Source organism: Vidua chalybeata, chromosome 9, assembly GCF_026979565.1.
Source record: "Vidua chalybeata isolate OUT-0048 chromosome 9, bVidCha1 merged haplotype, whole genome shotgun sequence".
Classification (NCBI taxonomy): domain Eukaryota; kingdom Metazoa; phylum Chordata; class Aves; order Passeriformes; family Viduidae; genus Vidua; species Vidua chalybeata.
In genome coordinates, this window is record NC_071538.1 from 6398901 (window position 1) to 6421996 (window position 23096).

A 23096-nucleotide genomic window follows, 5' to 3' on the forward strand; every position below is an offset into this window, starting at 1 on the left:
GGACAGCGGTGGAGACTGCCCTGTGCCAACGAGCACAGTGTGGATTTGTTGTGGCCAATGAACAAGTACAAACTTTCTGAAGAGATACAAAAGGTATAAAAGACAGCATGCTGTTAAAATAAACAGAGAGAAGCCTTCTGAAAGGGCACGGTGCTCTTCTGTGTCTCAGCAGTGACACAGCCCCACCCCAGCAGTGCCCTGTGACCCTCCTGAGTGTCCCAAGGTGCTGGGTTTGGGCTGCTTGCAGTGGCTGAGGAGCAGGGATGGGAAGGTGGAACTGTCATCAGTCACAGCTGTGGCTGCCCCTGGATCCCTGGCAGTGCCCAAAGCCAGGCTGGAGCACCCAGGGACAGTGGAAGGTGTCCCTGCCATGGCAGAGTGGCACTGGATGGGCTTTGAGGTCCTTCCAACCCAACCCCATCTGTGATTGATCTCCCAGACTTGTTTCAAACACAAGGACCAAGGACCTTCCTTGGCCTCACCTGCACAAAACTTCTCTCTTCACTAGGTGTGCACCCAGTACCAACTTTTGTTCCTCAAATTAACCATTTCCATCCCGTTTTCCTGCCTCAATCCACTCCTTCCATCCCATTTCTCCCTTACAGACATTTCCTCCCTAATCAAAACCTCCCCCCAAGGCTGCTTCTGTAAAAGGAGAGCCAGAGGAGAGTCTGCTGTCAATAAATCCCTGCTCTTACTCTCCCTCAATTCCCTCTCCTCTCCTGCTGCCCTTTCTGCCAATGCCATGTTTTGAAGGGTCTCCTTTTATCAGGAATCTTTCAAGCCAGAGGCAAGGGAAGAGGAGGCACTTGAGCCTCACTGCTGAGCCAGGACAGCAGGAACCTTGAACACCCACTCACTCTATTTCTCTGAGAATTCAAATCAGAAATTTAAATTATGTTTACAAGAAACTGCAATTTATTGGATTTTCATCACTCAAAAAGAAGGAATATTTCTTGAATACTTTTTTAACCTCCAACTTCTGCAGTAGAAAAAGATTTTTATTTAATTTAATTAAAAACCATGAAGTGATTCATTGTGTGCTTTGCTCTCGCAACAGTGACTCTAAACTTGCCTTCAAAAATGATTCTGATTAATTAACAACTGCATGTGATTTAAACATTATTTTAATGGGTTGTTTGGGTTTGGTTTTTTAATAAAGAGATGAGTAAAACAAAGCCCAGCAAATCATAGCGAGTGAACAAAGAGTGCCTGGCTTTAGGATGGAAAACACCACACAAATCACAGCTTGTCAGGAAATCAGCCTGGCCAGCACCTGCATCCAAGATGTGGGATATCATGGATGGGATGGAAAAGAAGCTGTGGGGACTGCTCATTTTTATATTCATTAGAAATCCAGAAAGCAAAGCTATAAGAAGAGAAACAGTGAAGGAGTTTATAAAAATCTGGGTTTTTTTCCCCCTGTTTGTTGCAAGATGGTGAGGGTGGAATGGCAGGGCTGCCACTTCATCAGTCAAGTTAATGAAATAAATCAGCACTTTATTCCAAAAGACCTCTGCAGGAAAATAAAATAAATCCCAAGTCTGCATTATTCCCCCAAAAGAATGAACAAACAACACCTCCCCAAAATGAAATCCACAAAGTCCATTAATGTTCCCTAATTTACAACACTGAGCACCGTAAGAAGTTAAAAAGTCAGATGGAACAGCTGGAGCAAAGTCTGACTAAACTCAACTGAAATCCCTGTATTAATCCACACTGATTAGGATGCAAAAAAAAACCAAAAACCTTGCTGCACCAGAGGCCCAAAAGCTGAATTTTTCAGGGATAAGTCGTGTGTATTTTGGTTCTAAGCATATTTCTAAGTCCTTAAACGTGTTGAGAAAATGCCCTGACAGGACAAAGAAAGGAAATATTTTAAGATGCCCTCATATTTGGTCGTTTTTGCTTATCACTGCAAAGGCAGCCTCACATGGGCTGAACTCAGCTAAGAAGATCAGAGAAACTTCCCTGTGTGGCCCCTGCAGCAGCTGACACTGCTGATGCCAAAGCAGACAGGCCTAGGAAGGAGAAAACCTTGGGAAAAAAATAAAAAGGAAGAAATAAAAAGTGCAGAAACCACAACAAAATTATCCATGGTAGGCTGGAATAAAATCTTCATGACATTTTTATAAAGTACTTAGACTAAGGGCGTTACTTTAGGTATCAGCTTTCAATCATGAAATCTCAAATTAAGAGCAGTGTGACACTTGCAAGGAGAAATAAAAGCTTGTTGCTATGGCAATCAATGCAAATTCTCTGTGCCAAGGAAATGTTCGAGTCTAATGGGAAAAAAAACCCTACAACAGAAGGAAAAAGCCCCCAAAGTAGAACTGTGCTGCTCACCAGAATTTAAGTCACGTCCAGGATTGAAGGCTCTGCTGTTGACAGTGGTCGAGAGTCGATCGCAGCTGATGGTTCTGGAAACGTTGGTGTTGAAATTCCCATCAAATCTGGAAACACAACGAGGACCAGCAATCAAACATTATTTATTGAACCTACATTTACAATGGAAACACAGGTTTTTTTAATGTTTCAATGTAAATAATTATTTATAGTGACACAGAGTTGAAATTCCATCAAATATGGAAGGACAACAGGAGCAATCAAACCTACATTTACAATGGAAACACAGTTTTTTTTAATGTTTCAATGTAAATAATTATTTATAGTGACACAGAGTTGAAATTCCATCAAATATGGAAGGACAACAGGAGCAATCAAACCTACATTTACAATGGAAACACAGTTTTTTTTAATGTTTCAATGTAAATAATTATTTATAGTGACACAGAGTTGAAATTCCATCAAATATGGAAGGACAACAGGAGCAATCAAACCTACATTTACAATGGAAACACAGCTTTTTAAAGTTTCGGTGTAAATAACTATTAATAGTAAGAGATTAGTGTTGAAATGCCAATCGAATCTGGAAAAACAAGAAAAAGGTGCATGAAAAGACGATTATGGAATCAAAGAAGGGTTGGAAGGGACCTTAAAACTCATCCCATTGCACCCCAACACCTTCCACATCCCAGGCTGCTCCAGCCTGGCCTTGGGCACTGCCAGGGATCCAGGGGCAGCCACAGCTGCTCTGGGCACCCTGTGCCTGCCCACCCTCCCAGAGAGGAATTCCTTCCCAATTTCCCACCTAACCCTGCCCTCCTTTGCCTTAAAGCCATCCTGCCCGTCCTTGTCCCAAGTCCCTTTGATCTCCTGCACCGTCCTCGCTCTCCACAGCCAGGAAGAGGAACGGACGGACAGACGGACACCAAGGTCTCCCGTCTGCCCTCGTGCTCAGCCCCAGGCTGAAGATCAGCCTGGGATGCTCTGACAGACCCAAAGCAGCCAAACCTGGAGCTCTTTGTTGACATTATTGGCAGCCTCCTCCCAGAGAACTTCCCGAGCTCTCTCTGTCGAGGAAAAGACATTTCCCAGGAATGCAGCTCTTGGATGGAGGCTGTGGCTTTTCTTATCACCCTCAAAATGTAACCACTTCAAAAAAAAAAATCGCAGCTCTTTCCAAGAGAGCAAAACTGCTGCTGACTTTTTGTTGGCTGAAGAATCTCCAGCCTAAGATTGATTGATAACGGATGGGTTCCACAAAAATCGTGTTTATCTTGGGGCAAACCCAAGAAACTGCACATTAAACATCTCCATCCTAAAGAAATATTTCCGAGCAAGGCTGAGGAACAACCCCACAGTGAAAAATAATGACTTTTCAGGATGTAAACGGATTGTCCCAGAGCTCCCATCAAAATCTATTAGTGATGGCAACAGGATATCTTGTTAGCAACCAACATTATTCATTTATTGCATTAAAATGCTTCAGCATGCTCCAAAAATCATCCAAACCTCAGCTCTTCTCAGGAAGCCACTGTTAGTTACCCACCAGGATGATGAATTTGTGGATGCCTAACTAATCTGCAGCAGAGTTGAAGAAGGAAACAAAAAAATTCCTGCAGCCCAATCCCATCCCTCCTTCTTACAGCAAAAAGGAAATAAGAGTTAATGGGGAAAAAAGTATAAATAAAAGATGAAGAATTGTTTTCAATCCCATAAATTAAAGACCAGACCTGGCAGCCTTGAGCAAGGGCTGCCCCAGACTGGGCTGTCTGCCCCAAGTCTCTTCTCAGCTGCTGTTTGCCTTAAAATTGACTTTTTGCACCTTGCAATGGAGTGGTTCTGGTTCCACGGCACAAGGACCTGGAGAAGAGAGCAGCTCCCATCACAACTGAAAACCAGGCCCAGGAACTGGCAGCAAACCGACGTTGCAATATTTGTCATCATTTTAATGACACTGGAGAATTTTCCACATGCTTCTAAGTTTCATTCAGAGTCAATTATTAATATATTTAAGCATCCTCCCCATTAAAACCACAACTAAAACCAAAGCCCCAGCACTGCTAAGTGACCTTTCCAACCAGTGCTTGTATTCTTAGCTGTAAATACTGGTTTTACCTTTCCTTACCACGTTTATACCTCGCACATTTTCCCCTCAAGTTTCAAACTGTAGAGACCTTCCCATCACTCACTTTGGAAGAAGTTAAAACATCAAAAATATTTGTCTTTTAATATTTGAAGACAAGCATTGACCAGCACCTTTTCTCTGCACAGAGTAGACAATTTTTACCAGTGTCTCCTTAAACTTCTACCAGTGCCTCCCTTATTTTTTGCCAGTGCCTCCCTAAATCCTTACCTGTGTCTCTCTTAGTTTTTACCAGTGCCTCCCTAAATTCTTAACCTGTGTCTCCCCTTTTTACCAGTATCTCCCTTAATTTTTAACTCTCTTAATTCTTTACCTGTGTCTCCCCTAATTTTCACCAGTGTTTTCCTAAATTCTTTACCTGTGTCTCCCTTAATTTTACCAGTGTCTTCTTAAAATCTTACATGTAACTCCCTTAATTTTTACCAGTATCTCCCTTAATTTTTCACAGTGTCTCCCTAAATTCTTACCTGTGTCTCCCTTAGTTTTAACCCGAGTTTCTCTTTATTTTCACCTGTGTCTCCCTGAATTCTTACCACTATCTCCCTTCAATTTTACCAGTGTCTCCCTAGATTCTTACCAACTCCTTTAATTTTTAGCAGTATCTCCCTTAATTTTTCACCTGTGTCTCCCTAAATTCTTACCTGTGTCTCCCTTAGTTTTAACCCACGTTTCCCTTCATTTTTACCAGTGTCTCCCTAAATTCTTACCAACTCCTTTAATTTTTACCAATATCTCCCTTAATTTTTCACCTGTGTCTCCCTAAATTCTTACCTGTGTCTCCCTTAGTTTTAACCCGAGTTTCTCTTAATTTTCATCTGTGTCTCCCTGAATTCTTACCACTATCTCCCTTCATTTTTACCAGTGTCTCCCTAAATTCTTATCTGTGTCTCCCTTAGTTTTAACCCGAGTTTCTCTTAATTTTCATCTGTGTCTCCCTGAATTCTTACCACTATCTCCCTTCATTTTTACCAGTGTCTCCCTAAATTCTTATCTGTGTCTCCCTTAGTTTTAACCAGAGTTTCTCTTCATTTTCACCTGTGTCTCCCTGAATTCTTACCACCATCTCTCTTACTTCTTACCAGTATCTCCCTTCATTTCCACCAGTGTCTCCCACTTTTGCCAGGAGCACGACTACAAGGCGGATAAAAACCTCTTGAGATTTCGCCCAAAATATTCCAGATGACAACACTTAGAAAACCCCATCACTTAGAATCCTCATCAAAAACCCCACACCAAAATGATGAAGCCATAATTTTTATGTTTTTTTTTTTTTTTTTTTACAGATTTGAAGCCAATAAAAGACATTGGCTGAGATTCACTTCCAAGACGGCTTCCTCCACCCCATCCCCCTTCTCCCTCTCTTCCTGCTGGATTCCCTTTAATGAAGAAGGGATGGAAGCTGCATCCCGAGGGAGCAAACAGAGCCGCCACTCCCACTTTGATCTGGTCCCCACGGAGCTCCACGCTCCCTGCCTGCCTCCCCAGATCCTCCCTTGATTGACGTTGGCTCTGATGTGCAAACTGCTTTGAACTTCACACATGAAATTCCCATCAGGCCGCGCTCATTTTTATTCTCCTTCAACAGGATTTACGAGCGGGAGACGGGCGAGCGGAGGAGATAAAATGAATTTGCAGGAGCTTTGAATCTGACATCAAAACGGAGCTCGAGTGAGCTCCAATTGGATTTTGCTCGGCCTGAATTTACAGTGTAAATCAACTTCTTTTGTGTGTTTGCAGTTTAGGGAAAAACCAGGGAGATGTGGATAAAAATGGCACTTGAGCAGCTGCTCAGGGCTTCATATTGTTTTAATACTCATTTTTTCCTTTTCTCTCCGTTCATACTAATCCAAGCTGACATTAATATGCAAATGAAATTACATAAGTTCACTCAAAATTCAGTGTTTCCTTTGAAATTCCCAACTAGGCCTTGTTTGCTAGATTGCAAGGCAAGATTTTAACTCATATTTTACATAAATACTTAAATATAGGGTTCCCATTGCATCTAAGCAGGATGCTGGAAAACAATGTTTTTATGAATAAATTCAACAAAAAAGAAAAAGAAAGCTACTGATGGTTCAGTTACACAATTTCTTCTGGCAAGGCACCAAAGCTGTTCCCATTATTTCAAGTATTCTTGAAAAATCCAAGTATAGCTGCTCTCAGCTGTGAAGAGAATGTACTATTGGAAGGAGGATTCAACTCAGGAACACAAACTATTCCCAACCTCACTTTTTCACAAGGAATTTCTATTCCAAACCCCATTTTTTTTTTCATGAGGAATTTGGCCACATTAGAAGTAAAAGCAAGAGCCTGGGAGAGAAATTTCCTAAATACCTGCTGCACTTTATGGACAAGAGCTGCCAAGGCCAGGACTGTGCACAGTCCCTACATCTCCAAGAACACCCTGGGCTGTACTGCAGCCTGAAACTCTGTCAGAACAGCAAATACATCTTAAATTTCATTTATTGTAGCCCCCCCAGTCCTCCTCTGGAAGTGCAGCTCTTCAGGTACTGCAGCAACCCAAGAACTGAACGGGATTCCCGTTATCTCCCACTTAAGTGCTCCGGAGAGGAAAGATAAACACAGAAAGAGCTGTGATAAAATTGAACTGCAATAGCAAATATTTAACCATCTGTTTTAAAAAAAAAAAAGCAAAAACCAGACCACTTCTGAAGGCAGTATCACAGCCAGGGAGTAAATGATTTTCAAATAGAGGTTTGTAAACTCCCTTATTCAAACAGCTCCATTCATGTTTGCAATGCACCACTGCCAAGTAGGGTGTTTTACCAACAAATATTTCTCCATTCCAGCTCCTTCCTCAAATCTGGATAAATGCATTCCCTAAGCTCTTATCAGCATAGTTAAATAAAGAGCAAAAACAGATTTCCAGCTGCCTTGCAAGGCAGCCAGAGTGGGAGCATTAATGAATGCCAGTGCCCCTGAACAGATGGATTTTGGAGACCTGGGGCAGCTTCCCATGAAAACCCAGCAGTGAAATCCATTTGTGGCCTCCAGGGTAGAAGGGGGATGAAAAGGCAGCACACAGGATCCATGCCCAACAAGGAGGAGCAGTGAGGGACACTGGGGCAGCCTCCTGGAGCTGCCACTCTCTCCCTGCTCACACCCCACAGAAACTGCACTTCCCTTCTCCCCCAGAGCCGAGGACACGAAATGCTGGAGCACGTCAGAGTGATGGGTCTTAAAAATGGGCAGAGAGGAGGATCAAGAACAGCTCAGGGAAGACTTCTTGTCTCCTTTTAAAAGCATCACCTGGTTTTTGTTGGAAAAGCTGCAGGAACAGCTGCATTGCCGCACAAATGCATCTGAATAATCTTTTTTATTTTCTGGAAGGTGATCCTACTGCAGCCACTGCTGTGTTAGAAACCCCTGGCAGGTGCTCTATGGGCACACAACCAACTTCCCTGGCAAACTGGAACTATAGAAAACCACTTCTGGAAGTCTCCCATGAGAGAGCATCAATCACAGCTTCTCCAGAAAAAGACATTTTGTGTAATGGGTAGAAGTCAAATACTCAACCATTACCCACATACCCGACTTATTCTCAGAGTGGAAGGAGTTTGATTTCCTTTCATCTGCAAAAATTCAGTATTAACCACCTGTTTAACTGCCTGTTGCCATCCAGGCCAGCAACATCTCCATGAATAAAGTTATTCCAGTCATCACTGCCAAGCCAGACCATGCAGACCTGCAAAGGTAGAACCCCCTAATGCTTCCAAACCTGCTTCCCAAAACTCAATTCTTAAATCCCCATTTAGACACTTCTCACAACTGACATGCATCCCAGAAGTTCCCACTGCAGGTACTCAGGACTTTTGATAAATAAATTCTGTTTATTCTTTCCCTCCCTTCTTGGTGTTCCATCAACCCATTCCAGATCCAAGATTCCTTCAGTGCCTGCTGAGGCACAAAAACCAGGGGACTCCAACTTGTACACAAAGGTATTTATCCTCTTCAGGAGAGACACTTTAATTAAAACATTTTCTGGTAAATCACCACCCGATTCCATCGTGACAGGGAGTGTCTGGAGACAGCATGAAATCTGTTCCTCGTGGCTTATTCAGCAGCCTGTGCTGGTGAGGAAACACAAAGGCTCGTTTTTCCAGCAGGGATTTCTTCCAGGATTAGAAGATGCCCCTCACTTGACATCCATTTTCCTTATCTCCCATCAGTTTGCTAAGAGCCCGGAGCACTTCATCCAGATGAACTCTGTCTGCTTGGAGCAGCCTCTTCCCCAGTGCCTGGGAAAAGGAGCTGGTCCCTGGTGCCCAGGTCTGACCCAGGGACACAAACACAGCCTGGATGGTTGGGCAGGCACCAATTTCCACACCAACCAACCACGTGGGAAGAGCTTGGAAAGCTCTGCTCCCTGCCTGCCCCTGTGCCATTCCAGAGCTTCATTAGGTAGAGCTGAAAATGCCAACAGAGATAATTTGCCTTTGGAGAAAGGATCAGCAAAAACCAAAGGGGAATGTGGGGATTTTGAATGAATTAGAGATGGGACCTCTGAGCTGCTTGGGATGATGTGATTTATTTTTCTTATCTTCTACACAGGCAGGAAGGGTGAGCTGGGCTCACATCTTCACTGCATGGCTCAGAAGGTCACAAGACCTCCAGTCACAATCCTTTTAAGGGTTTATTAGCCAGAAAACACTGACAACAAGGATATTTGTGTTTTTTACTCAATCTTTAAATGGACTCATGCTACAGTGTAAGCTTCCTTAGCCAACCACGTTATGGCACACAAACCTACAGTGCTGCATTCTAAACTTCTTGTTAACTTTGTAATTGCTTTCATTTTTTCTCTATCTTAAACTCTAAAACTCTAAACTTTCTTTTATTTAGCTTAACATGTCTCTGCTTTGAACTATAAATCCACATTCTCCCTTCTAGCCCCTCAGTTTGGGAGCCTTTCCCAAGGTCTCAGGTCAAATCTTGGGTTTAATTCTAAGCTTTGGCTTCCAGGTCCAAAGTTCTGCGAGTTTTGGATTCCAACAGGGGAACACAAGTCCCTGCCCTGCCCACCCCTCCTCGGCAGTCCCTGCACATGGATTTAGGCCTGGGACTATTTCCCTGTGCCCAAGCACATTTAGAGGCTTTGGTAAAGCAGCTGAGTGTAATTTTATCAGGAAATGTTTGTTGAATTAAGGCCTTGCCAAAACCACTCGATAGCCACCAACTGTGCTGCCTCATCCAGTTGGGTTTGCATATTCCAGTTTATTTCTTTCCACCACTTTCCAAACCAAGGTAGCTCCATTGCACAACCCTGCCTTGGAGGGGGCACAAACACACAACTGCTGGTCTTGCACCACTGAAACCAGAGTATTTGGGGTACAAAAAAAGCAGAGTCAGGCTAGGAATTTTAATCCAGACTGGAATCACATGGAAACTCACTCATTTGGGCTCTTCACTGCAAGAGCCAACACCATGTAATGGCAATAAAATAAATATTGCTTTCCCTGTCATATCTCACTACTCATTAAACAACCAATTTGAATGCCAGGTTCATTTTCTAACCCAGTTTGTGCTTTGTTAGGTCCTGTTTTCTGTAATTTATTTATACCAGGTGTGGAAATCTTACAGTTTATCCCAAGCAGCATGGCAAACCAATGCTTGAATTTTCAGGAGAAATACAAGCAAACTCATGGATAATTTTCTTAATGGTAACAACAAACTGAAGCCAGTAATCCATTTAAAAAAAAAAGGGAATAACAATTTAAAAATCCTTTCCCTACAGAACAGTTCATCCATCCCAAGTTCATTTTCCCCAAACCAATCCAGACTTGCAGCATTCCCCATCCAATATCAATAAGCTGGACAATAAGAGGCTGAACACCAAGGGACAAACAGCCTTAAACACTGGGGGGAAAACTTTCAAACCTACCTAAAAATACCTACAAAGAATGCACTTCTGATATTGTTCTTGCCCCAAATGTTTGCTGAAATAAAGAGGCCACATGAGGAAACAGCCAGAAGAACACACAGAGTTCAGGAGCTGTAACACAAACATTTCACAACCCTCCGGAACGAAAACCACAGCCCTGAGGACTCAGACATGGCCAAGGCACAATCTGAGGCAAAGGATCTCATGGAAAAAGTGATTTTCACAGACAAATCTGGGTCTTTTTCCCCGTGACCTCTTCTGCAGCAACAGTTAATAAATACTTTAAGCAAAAAATTATAATTATTGTTGCTGCAACGCCAACATTAAACATTTTAAACACCGAGTTAAGCTGTTATCAGCAGTAGCACATCCAATTTAACTTCCTGCAAGTGCAGACCCAGCTAGTCCACGAATTAAACATGGAAGAATTCAAAATTTGATCACAGTATCCAAGGGAATCAGCTTCTTTCCTGATATTTTACCCAAAATGGGGCATCTCCCAGAAAGGTGATGCCAAAGGGAAGGAAAATGGAAAGAAGAGCAGCGGATGGGAGAGGCAGAAAGGGGAGAAAAACTGAAATGATGGCAGAAGCGTTCAGACAAATCAGGCAATGAACAAAGCAGGGAGCTAAAACTTGGAAGTTTCAAACAGAAAATACATTTTTACATTATTTATTTTTGTCTTGCAGATGATTTCCTACAGACAGCACTGGGTCCAATGGTCAGATAAGCCTCAAGCAGGTCTTGCCAAGGTCCAGAACATCCTGCAGCTGATAAACTGGTCTGGGAACCATTTAATTATTGATCCAAGCAACTAAATAATGAGAATCACATTGTAGAGCCTGAATGAGGAGCTGTGCAAACAAAAATTCACCCTTCTGCTTTGCCAGCTGTTTGTGTTTTAAACCTCTTACTGGGAAGGGTTCTTATGCCAGTTCACCACAGGTAAAGAAATTTCTAAAGGACTTCCAAGCTATGTAATTTTGGAGGACAAAGTGAAAAGGAATTCACTAAAGTTTCCAGACTAAAAGCAAACTTCTCTTTTTAATGAAAAATGAGGTCACACTGACCAGAGGGTGATAAATCCCATTTCTCCTTCCTCTCAGCCCTTGCTTGGAAGGTGCTCCTGGTGATTCCTGCATGGATTTTGTGATCAGAGGGCAGAAAGGTTTTTATCCTCAAAGAATTCCTGACCCTTTTGCCCACACTGCCAACAGCCTGGATGTGGCAGCATTTTCCACAGGCACCTAGTCCAGCAGGAACTGCACAGAGACTCCAAACCTGTGCCCTTGGAGTCACCTGATGACTCAAATTACCTTCCTCCCTCTCAAATGTTTTAAATCAGACTGAGATATAAACAATAAAAATCGGTCTGTAATCAAGGTTTGCATTAAAAGAAAGTTACTCTTGTTTTTTTCAAGCCCACATGGAAGTAAATGTTTTAAATGTTCAGTGCTTCAATAAAGTTGCTCCTCTTTAATTGGAAAAATTAGGACTTTAATCACACATTTTACAGTTCGAAAACCCAAAGAAACTTCAGCAAATATGTAGCACAACAGAAATTATTAAAGGCAACCAACTGCTTGGATTTAGCCTACTCAAAACTCCTGCATTTAAAACCAAACCAAAGTGAACGTGAACAAATGCAGTTTCCAAGCAATGGACTCGATTCCATTAAAGCTCTGCTCTCAAACAGCAGCATGTCACCCTGATTAAACTGGAGCACAGAGCTGTTAGCATGTGATGGACTGACCAACTCGTGATTTTGGCTACTTCAAAGGAGAGAAAAAGGTCCCATGACCAGCGTGAGGAGAGTTATTCAGGGCAAGCAGTGCCTCAGTGCAGAAACGGTGTCTTGGATCTAGACAGACTCTTTTTGTACACAACACTATGAGCAAACTTTCTTCCTTTTATTGCTTCCAGCTGATTCCCAGCTCTTGTTTAAAGCCCACCATTAAACGCTGGTGTGGGAGAAATGTAGAAGAAGATGAGGACAAGATAAGAGGCACCTTTGGAGTTTGGCCTTCGCTGTTTTTACCCAAGCTAGCAGAAAACTCAGGCTATTTTGCAAAGAAATCCTCATTTTCTTCACAGATTAAATGGCAGCATGAGGAATTGCAGAATTTCATACTCACTCCATCATGGATGGGGGGATGGTGCAGCAGTCCTGGATGGCAGTCAGGGGTGAGGTGAGGTGAGCAGTGTAGGAGGCTTCCACGACCTGCTTGTTCCGATTCACAACGTCCAAGTAACGGTTGAACTTCTCACGGATTTTTTTTGCCAACTGGAAAAAAACATAGGGAAGTTTAAAATCAACTCAGTTTCTCTGTATTACCCATTCCTTAACAAGCAATTAAAACCTGTGTTTTCAAATTTAATGATTTTTTTGCTGGCAAATACTTCCACGCTGGTGTGATCTGAGGGCTGGTGGTGTCTGTGGCACCTCTGCCCTCTCCATGCCAGGCAGATTCCAGGCCCTGGGAAGGGCTGAGCCTGCTGGGACACATCCCAGGCTGTTGGAGTGACTGTGCTGTCACAGCAGAGCTCGTTTGTGTCCCTTCATTAGGCACTTCACAACGAGCCTGACTAATGACTGCCAGGGAAAATGGGAAAAGGAAAACCTGTGGCTGCTCCTGGAGCAAACATGACAGTGAACACAGTTACCAGGAGGCATCAGGTTTTACAGGGAATATTTACTGAGACTTTCACTCCTGGTCTTTCATCAAAGGAAGGAATTGATGAAATGGATCAGGGTTTTTTTTTTTTTTTTGCTCTGTATAACCTGCATCCCTTTCACACCAATTATATACTTAATATTCAGCCAGACACACCCCAAATGAAAGAATCATCTCTTAAGCAACAGACAGAGGTGTTGAATAATCAGAAAATACTGTTTTGCATTTCTGCAAACTTCTCCAGAGTTAAATCAGCTCCTCAATCCACAGCACTCCTCTCTCCTGCTCCCTGCAGACCCCAAACCCTACAGGGATGATTTTAACAGTGCTGCTGCTTTTGTGTGCTGGCAAACAGCCCTGGATTCTCCAGATCCCCTGGACTAACAAATGCCTCTGCTAACTCCTACCAACAGGCTGTTTTGTCATGATTTACGTGGTTCTGTGAGGAAGGAGGCCTCGCTGATAACAGCACTGCTGTGCCTCCCTGTTCCAGGGAATGCTGCGCCCCGTGACAGGTCTCCAAGGAGCACAGGTTTAACGGGACCCCGCTCAAATGACTTGCAGAATTACACCTAATTAGGTCTGTGGAATGATTTATTGCCAAGGCACCAGAGGACTGCTAATGGGCTCCTCCATGTTAGACATCCAGCACTGTTAAATTGTTCCCAGTTGTTAGGGTAATAAGCTGTTGGGGAGATCCTTTCCTGGTTTCCAGTAAACTTTCTTTTTGTCTGGCTGTACCCCTCAAATGCGTTCTTTAGAAGTAGATTCTCCTGGAATTGTTTAAAACCCACCATTAAACGCTGGTGTGGGAGAAATGTAGAAGAAGATGAGGACAAGGTAAGAGGCACCTTTGGGGTTTTGCCTTCTCTGTTTTTATCTGTTTTAGCAGAAAACTCAGGCTACTTTGCAAAGAAATCCTCATTTCCTTTACAGATTAAATGGCAGCATGAGGAATTCCAGAATTTCATACTCACTCCATCATGGATGGGGGGATGGTACAGCAGTCATACAGCACAAATTGTTTTGTGTTCTCAAACAAACACAAGCCAAGTTTCCTAAATCAAAGCACTTAGATTTGGTGGCTACAAAGTTCTCCTCTCAGGTTGGGCAAATGAAATGCCAAGGTAAACCGGATATTTGAATCTGAGATTTCTCTCTTGGTTTCCCTGCCTGAAATCAGGAAGAGGGGAGAGAGCTGAAGTTTGCTGAGCATCATTAGCAGTCATAAAACCATCAGAGGGCCCCAGAACAAAAGGCCTGTGGTTTGGAATCAGAGCTGCTCTCTGATAAATGAATGCTGTTCAAGCCGAGGGTTTGGTGTTGATGAGTTTTCACCTTCTAGGTTGAACGATAAAAGCACCCCACAGCCTTTGAATTTCACCCTGCTGTGCCGAGTCTAAAGATCTGACAAATCTGTTTTTCAGAAGATCCTGTACTTCAGAAGCTGACAAAAAGCAAATGCTTTGTTCCCAAACTGTGTCTCCCATGGAAAAACCTCTGAATGGCTCAAAGTCACTCCGTTATTTTACTGAAATGGGATCCAGCGCCTCGGTCGGGGCGGGGAGTCAAGTGCGTGTCAGCAGCGAGGGATCTGAAACCTCCCAGAGCTCCAGACACCATTCCCTGCCCACAGCTGGAAGATCTGACTCTGTCTAATCCAAAGAACTCTAAAAATATTGCCCTCTGATACCAAGACAATGTTCCCAACAATCCAAACCACTTCAAAACCAGCGAACTCAATAAAGTCACCAAGGGCAAGGCGATCCAAAAATAATTTTCCATTGAAAATTTCTTCAAATGAATAAACTGTGACAAGAAACTGAGGGTAACACACCAATAAAATACTAGAAACAAATGGTTCTAATTAATCAAATTGAGAAGTATCACCCAGATGAAGCCTAACAAAACCAAGTTTTCTTCCATAGCTGGGCTTCGCTTCCCTCCCAAACTTTATTCCCTTTGCAGGGTGATGCACTCAGCTGCTGGAGCCTGTCACAGTAAAAGCTGCAGGCTTAAATCACCTTCTCCTCTTTCTAAATAAAAACCTCAAGTTTTTATCCAGCACATAACCCTGCTTTTTTTAACCTGCCTGAAGCTGGAGAGCTGCTGGATGCTGATGGATGCCAGACCCACAAAACCTCCAAAGTAGAGAAAGAGAGATAACAAATAATGAAAGGACAGAAGACTGAACTATGAAACCATGCTTACATAATTGCTGAAGCATTTTTAAGGCAAAATGGAAAATTATGCCCCCAATCAGGCACAGGAAAGGGGCAGGGGTGTCCCACACCTGGGTGGGTACCAAGTGTGACAGACATTTCCTGCTCCCACAGAAATGCTCCAATTCACCCATTTTAATAGAGACTGAAATAAATCTGGATGCTTTAAGATCGACATAAAATTATTCTACACGAAGGGCTCTTTGCCTCATCTCAAAAACAACAACAAGGGGATGCCTCCGTGGGCATTTTTCAGATTTCTGTGTTTTCTCCTTAATTTTAATAAACAAAGCAGTGAGCAGTGAGTGCTCTCTGTGAACAATGCAGCCATTAGCCCTGTTTTCCCTGGATTTCCTCTGGCAGCTGACACGCAGCCAAAGCCCTTGGGTTTGCAGACAGGTTGGACTGTAACACCTGTTTCTATTACTGCAGCACCCCTGGGTAATGCACTTCAATTGTCACCATCTCCACTGACAACCTTTCATCACAACATCACTGAGCCTCCTCTAATTTTCCCAGAGACATTTCCCTCATTTGCATCGTTCCCTCGAGCTTTTTTTTAAAGCTTCTTCCCCCTCAAAGCTCCACAGCTCTGAAGTCTTCCCTTTGCAGGGAGCTCTGAGGGAAAGCAGAGCTCCAAGGTGAGGTTTTATTTCTGGCTGTAGCTTGAAAGCCAAGGTATTTTTCATGTTTCCAAGCCTGTATATAAAATATGCATCAGTGGGGTTGACAGGCAGGGATGCCAGGACGGACTCACAGACAGGGATATAACACTGTCAAGCTCCTTGGAAAGGATTGCTTACACATGGAAGAGCTGAGTTAGAATTTTGAGGTTTAAATTCACCTCTGTAAACCATAAAATCTGGAAAAAAAGTACCTCTCTCCAACACCCACCAGGTATTCATCCTGCTGCTGTATGACAACTGTGCATCCGTGGGTTCCTAATCTAGGAAACTTTTAATGTTATTTATTTTTCATCTATGTGGCTCTTGAAGAAACCCTGTCAGGGTTTTGTATCAACCCTGAAAAGCCAGAGGTGAGCAAGGACATGGCTGAAGGAAGGATCACAGAATCACCTCCAGCTTCACCCCACACCTCTGTTTTAAAGGATTCGAACAATTCATGGAATCCTGGAATGGTTTGGGTTGGGAGGGACCTTAAGGATCATCTTGTTCCACCCCATCATGGGCAGGGGGGACACCTTCCACTGTCCCAGGGTGCTCCTTGGACACTGCCAGGGATCCAGGGGCAGCCACAGCTTCTGTGGCCTCCCCACCCTCACATGGAAGAATTTCTCCCTAAAATCCCACCTAAATCTCCCCTCCTTCAACTTAAGTCCATCCTCCCTCATGGAAAGTCCCCATTCCTGCTTCTCTGGATAACACTGAAAATCTATTCCATTACTGCAACCAGGATGCAGGAAACCACTTTCCAATGTGCATTTTGTCACGGAAACCAGCACTCATTTGAAGTTTTCTACCGGCCAGTACCTTTGGCAAAGCTTCCCAAGACTTATTCCAAGGAAGATGTTAAACAGGATGCACAGCAAAACCTAGAGAGAGGTCACAATTCCTGAATCATTCTGGAAGTACATTAAACACACAATAATTGCCTTTTATTGTGAGGCTCACAATTCATTAATGTGTGTGAACACGCCACTTCTCACAGCCAGGGAACGTGCTGTGCTCAACAGCTAAATGCAATTTTTTTCAGCACATTTCAGATCTGTTTCCTCCCCAAAGGCCTCTTTGGCCCAGTCCAAAACCAACCAAACTAAAAATCCAACCCAACAGCAGCATGGCCTGAGCTTTTCAAGCCTTTTCTCCTCAAAGCTGGTAAATCTACTCCTGCTTGAGAGCATTTCACCCTCTGCCCTGCATGGAGCCCAGATCCCTTCTCTCCACATCACGGAAAGCAGATGTCTGGCAGGACACTGAACACACACTGACTTCCTTGAAATTAGCTAATGCAGATTTTCCCCTCATAAAACTCCTCCTGTCCCACTTTATTTACATCACTAACTCACACCACTGCATTCTCACATCATATGAGAGTTCCCTGATACTGAAATAACTCACAGGGAAGGAATCCAAGTTAGTTTTGGCCATTGCCACCCCATTTTTAATAAACTATTCAAAGCAGAAAAGGTTTTATCTGTCAGGTACAACAGTAATTCTATAACTGCAGACCTTAAAAGTGTAACCAGCTCAATGCTGAGAGGTAAAACTGCTCCTTGTGTGGCACGAAGAAAGCCAAAGGTATTGAACAGTTAGGCCTGAAGGCCAACAGCTGCAATCTTTCACTTTTTCAATAAACTGAGAGGCATTATTTACATGGTTTGGTATAAAAAACCCACCACCCCCACAACAATTCAGTGCTCTGCCAAAAAAAAAATCCCAGCTGACATAAAACTGTTATTAATTGCCTTTGGATATCAGTTGCTATGAAAATGTTAATGAATGAGCAAAGCAGAAATGAGATTTCTCTGGCAGGGGATTCCATTTGCTTACATTTGTTTGCCTTTGCTCAAGATGATCCCATTCAATGTCCTACTCTTATAAAATTTGGGTTCTATTGCTGGGGATTCATTAGGGCTAAAAGATCTGGTTATTAATGAACCAGAAGTGCTCAATTATTCTTCCATCCACTTCACTGTAGAGCTTTTAAGCACAGTAATTACACTTCAGCAGAGCCCCGTTTTCTCCCCTGACAGCTCCAAATCCATCACCCCACCTCCAGTGTTTGGACAGCTCTTTAAATCCACTTGGGATGAACACAGACATCTGCTCTGGGAAACAAGGACTGTCTTTTCCTCAGTGGAGGATCTGTAGTCAGGACTTCAAAGAAGTTTTAATCCAGTTTCTTGGTTTCCCAAAAACAGTTTTGCCTTTCAAAAGCCATCTGATACATCTGATCCAGCCCACATGGCCCTTCTGTGGTGCACAGACCACCCAGAAACACTCCTGGAAATGCTGCCCTACACAACACAGAGCCAGAGAGCCCATCCTGAGGGATGTCGGGATGGTCTGGGATTTAAATTGTAAAACTCAGGTGACAACTGCATTCCCAGGGTCCCTCTGTTTGCAAGCACCCACCTGGGCATGCCTGCAGGGAAGCCAAAGCCTTCAAAAAGGCTGGGGAGAGTCTGGAGCCCCAGGAGGGGCTGAGGGAGCTAGGAAGGGGCTCAGCCTGGAGAAAGGAGGTTCAGGGAGCCCTTGTGGCTCTGCACAGCTCCTGACAGGAGGGGACAGCCGGGGGGGTCGGGCTGTGCTCCCAGGGAGCAGGGACAGGAGGAGAGTGAACGGCCCCAGGTTACACCAGGGGATGTTTAAATTGGACATCAGGGAAAATTTCTTCACAAAAAGTGTTGTCCAGCCCTGGCACAGCTGCCCAGGAGTCCCCATCCCTGGAGGGATTTAAAATCCCTGTGGATGTGGCACTTGGGGACATGAGGTGCCACATCCACAGGTCTTAAAAGTCTTTTCCTACCTAGAAGTTCCTTAGGATTCCATCTGAACCAGCTCAGCTTTGACTTTTTCCTCAGTAAAAAAAAGACTGGAAATGTCACCATGTCGGGCTCTGCTCCCAGGAACAGGGACAGGAGGAGAGGGAACAGCCCCAGGCTGGGCCAGGGCAGGCTCAGGGTGGATATTGGGAAAATTCTTCACAGAAAATTCTTCATTGTCCATCCCTGGCACAGCTGCCCAGGAGTCCCCATCCCTGGAGGGATTTAAAATCCCTGTGGATGTGGCACTTGGGGACATGAGGTGGCACTGGCAGTGCTGGACTCGATGGTCTTAAAGGTCTTTTCCAACCTAAAAGTTTCTTAGGATTCCATCTGAACCAGCTCTGCCTTGACTTTTTCCTCAGTAAAAAATGAAAGACTGGAAATGTCACCATTTCCAGGAAGCAGGACGTGGAGTGTTAATAATTTCTGTATTCCAGGAGCAGCTTGAACCCACATAAACATGCCATGCACTGACCTGCTCTGGGAAACCACAGTGGGGCTACCTGCAGGGCTGAACTGCAACTCCCTGTTCCCCAGGGAAAGCCCCACTCTGAGGAGCTTCTGTTTTTCCTGAACATTAAAACTGGTTTCATAGGGGTCTGGGAAGGTCAGGTTACTCCTGAAGGCTGAGCAAGTCCGTGCTTAGACTGGGAAGAAAAGCTGGTTCTTTGTTCCATTTCTTTGACCAAAACCCATCACCTTTACCACAAACGTAACTGGGACTTTAATTTCTGAAACAATAAAACATGACCTATTTGATCTGTTTGGAAACTGATCCAAAATTAATTTTAAAAATAAACACATGTATTAAAATGCAAACTGCCCATGTATTATCTCAGTGTTAAATGCTGAAATGTGTTCCTGTAAAACCCCACAAAATTCCAAGCACCCCTCAACCACACCTGTGATGCAGAGTAGCTGTCCTGTATTTCCACATGATAATAATATCAATGGGTTTACTTTGAATTTGAAATTTAAAAAGAGACACTTCCAACATGAAAGCCTGACAATTAATGGGAGCTACTTCATGAGGGCCCTTTTGTTTCCAAGGGACAGCCCCACACCAAGCAGATGGAAAGGCTTTGCAAAATTCTCAAAAGCATCATCAGCACATGCAGCCCATCCCCATTTCTATCCCACTCCTGCCTGTGATCTGAGGTTAGGAAGGGGCCACAAATGCAGACAGAAAGAATTCCCTGAGCTGACTCTGCCAGTGGAGGTGAAGGGGCTTTGGACTCACCTGCTGAACTTCGCTTTCTCCATTCGATATTTTCTCCGTGTACACGAAGGAGTTGAATATCCTCTGCAAGAAAAAGCAGAAAGGATGTGTGAGAGGCTTTTTGGTCATAAATGTCACAGGAAGCACCTCCAAAGGGTGGATGGGTGAGGAAATGGGGTCAGAGAAGGACCTGGGGAGTCTCCCAGTGCCAGGCTTCCCAAGGGGAATCATGTCTCCATGTGGGATCTGCATGCAGAGGCTGACTTTGGAAGGCAAAGAGAACAGGGTTTTTTCCCAAACATCTGTTTATTTACCAAACTGACATAAGGTGCTAAAAATAGCCCCACGTGCAAACTATGACCCTTCTTCTGCTAAACATTTAACCCAATATAACTACTTTTAAAAACACTTGTTTCCAACTAAAACGTGAGAGGCTGGGAGCCAAATTTAGACAAACTTAATATGTGGAAAAGAGACAAGTGAGACCCAATTTGAACACAACCAGATCAACCTCATAAAAAAAAAAAAAGTATCAGAAGACAGAAGTGTGAGCTGTGTCCTCCTGTGGGAAGCTCAGTTCCCAGGGGGAACAGGTGACAGCCACGATGCCATCCCTGTTTACAGACACAGAGGAAAAAACACTCAACACCTTGTTATATTCTGCTGAAAAATAAGACTGGGAAGATTTGGGGTTACACCAACAGCATCCCTAAAAAGTTTGCCTGATCACCTGAGCTTCTCTTCCAAGATTTCTCACTTCCAAGGGCAGCTTTCCCCTTGGGGACAGTGGGGCTGTCCCCACTGGAAAATGTACAATATCCCTAAAATATTCCTTTGCTCTCTTAACAGCAACCAGCGGTATCAATAGCTGTAACAGCAATACATGGAGGTTATTTAGGCTGTGAAGAGGTTTCTCCAGGAGAGCTGGGGTTTCACAGAGGGAATGGATCCCACTTCCATCAGTGCTGAGTCACACACGTGGCCCTGCAGCTGACCAAGGACAGGGATTCCTGAACACCCTGGATTGCATTATCAGCACTAACAACTGCAATTACTAAAAAGTTCCAATTTCATCCAAATTCATCTCCCTGACAACTCTTGAAGTCCACAGCTCCAAGAGTTTTTTTGATGCAGGTTCAGCTGATTCCCTCCCAGCACAGTTACAGGCAGCAAAACCAGCCTGGAAAATCCTTTGGTGTGCTCCTCATCATCACTTCCCCTTATCCCTCTCCCTTCCTGAGGACTTGAGGAATTTCAAAAATGTGAACTCTTCATTTTGAAGAAGCATTTGGAAGGGCAGCAATAAATCTCCTTGGCTTACAAGGCTCAGAGAGCCAAGAAGGGGGGGCAGGGGAAGGGGAAAAAAAAAGGTTTCTACTCTTAAAAGCTGCCCATACATCGAGACTTCATCGAGACCTTTGTTTAAAGTTCTGCTTGGGTACTTTAACTACAAACATGTTGGCTTTTTTCTTCCCTCCCTCATGAGATGAAAAGATAACTTAAACATCAGAAGGAAATACATTAAAGCATGTCATTTTGATGCAAAATGTTTTAAATGAATTGAATTTTTCTGTCCACGCAGTGTTTAGTGTGCAGACATCAAAAGGAATCAGGAGGAAATCAACTGTCAGCTCCTGAGAATGGAGCCTTCTGTCCCTAACACAAAGCTGACCCTTCTTCCACCCTTTTCACATGTAGCCCATTTATGAACTTGCAAAATAATGCCAGAGAACATCACCCATGGTTATGTAAGAGTCACAGTGCAAGCAGGAATTTATTTGGTTTGGTTTTTAACCTATTTTTGCTTGATTTTGAATTCACTAATTTCTTTAAAATGCTCTGGTATATTCTGTTTTAATTAAAAGCACTGCGCATGGCTGAGAGGAGGGAGCAGGAATTCCTCAGTCAAACTAAGCACAGATAATGAGTAAATCAACAGTTAAAATCAAGTAAGGATTGAGAGTCCAACCCCGAGGCTACACTTGAGCTGCTCCGCCCCTGCCTGGGTCCAGTCCCTGCTTGGGATATTAGCTCCCTACTCAAGAATTCCTGGGCATAATTCCACCCTAGGGGGAAAAAAACCATCTTTAAGCTAATTTCACTGACTTAAAAGTGCCCTAACTTTAACCAGAAAATCAGAGCTAAGTGGCAACCTCAAATGAAGTGGAGGGAACTTCACAGAGCAGAGAAAAGCCAGCCCCACACACAACCTCAGGAAAACAGTCTAAATATTTAGGAGAACTTGCCCTGCAGTTTACACAGCCCATTAGCATCTGTACTTTATTCTCCCCACCCCTCTTGTTTAATTGGATCTGTGGAGCAGATGGCAGCAGGCTCAGCTCCCTCACAGAACAATCCCACACGTGTTTAATGAGATGCTTGCCCGGCATTATTTGCCATAACCCATCACCACTCGCCCTCCCAACGCGGGAAGGCTGTGCTGGATCAGCATCTGGATCAGCAGCCAGCCTCTCCCCTCATTCAGTATCCATCCTTTGCTCTGGATCAGCATCCAGCCCTTCCCCTGGATCAGCATCCAGCCCTTCCCCTGGATCAGCATCCAGCCCTTCCTCTGGATCAGCATTCAGCCTTTCCCTTCATTCAGTATCCAGCCTTTCCCCTGGATCAGCATCCAGCCCTTCCTCTGGATCAGCAGCCAGCCTCTCCCCTCATTCAGTATCCAGCCTTTCCCCTGGATCAGCATCCAGTCCTTCCTCTGGATCAGCAGCCAGCCTTTCCCTTCATTCAGTATCCAGCCTTTCCCCTCATTCAGTATCCAGCCTTTGCTCTGGATCAGCATTCAGCCTTTCCTCTCATTCAGTATCCAGCCTTTCCCTTCATTCAGTATCCATCCTTTGCTCTGGATCAGCATCCAGCCCTTCCCAAGCTCATCATCCAGCCTTTCCCCCAGATCAGCATCCAGTCCTTCCTCTGGATCAGCATCCAGCTTTTCCCCTCATTCAGCATCCAGCCTTTCCCCTCATTCAGCATCCAGCCTTTCCCCTCATTCAGCATCCAGCCTTTCCCCTCATTCGGTATCCAGCTTTTCCCCTCATTCAGCATCCAGCCTTTCCCCCAGTT

At 44.0% G+C, this 23096-nt stretch overlaps 1 protein-coding gene across 1 annotated transcript in view; it reads right to left on the bottom strand.

Moving 5' to 3' along the window:
• CACHD1 (cache domain containing 1) overlaps nt 1–23096 on the bottom strand; it is an 88166-nt gene that overhangs the window by 39560 nt on the left and 25510 nt on the right. The window contains exons 2-4 of the mRNA XM_053950608.1: nt 20037–20099; nt 12527–12675; nt 2347–2453 (exon numbers count right to left, since the gene is read on the bottom strand). Of these exons, the coding sequence (XP_053806583.1) occupies nt 2347–2453; nt 12527–12675; nt 20037–20099 (319 nt within the window). The remainder of the gene's footprint in view (nt 1–2346; nt 2454–12526; nt 12676–20036; nt 20100–23096) is intronic.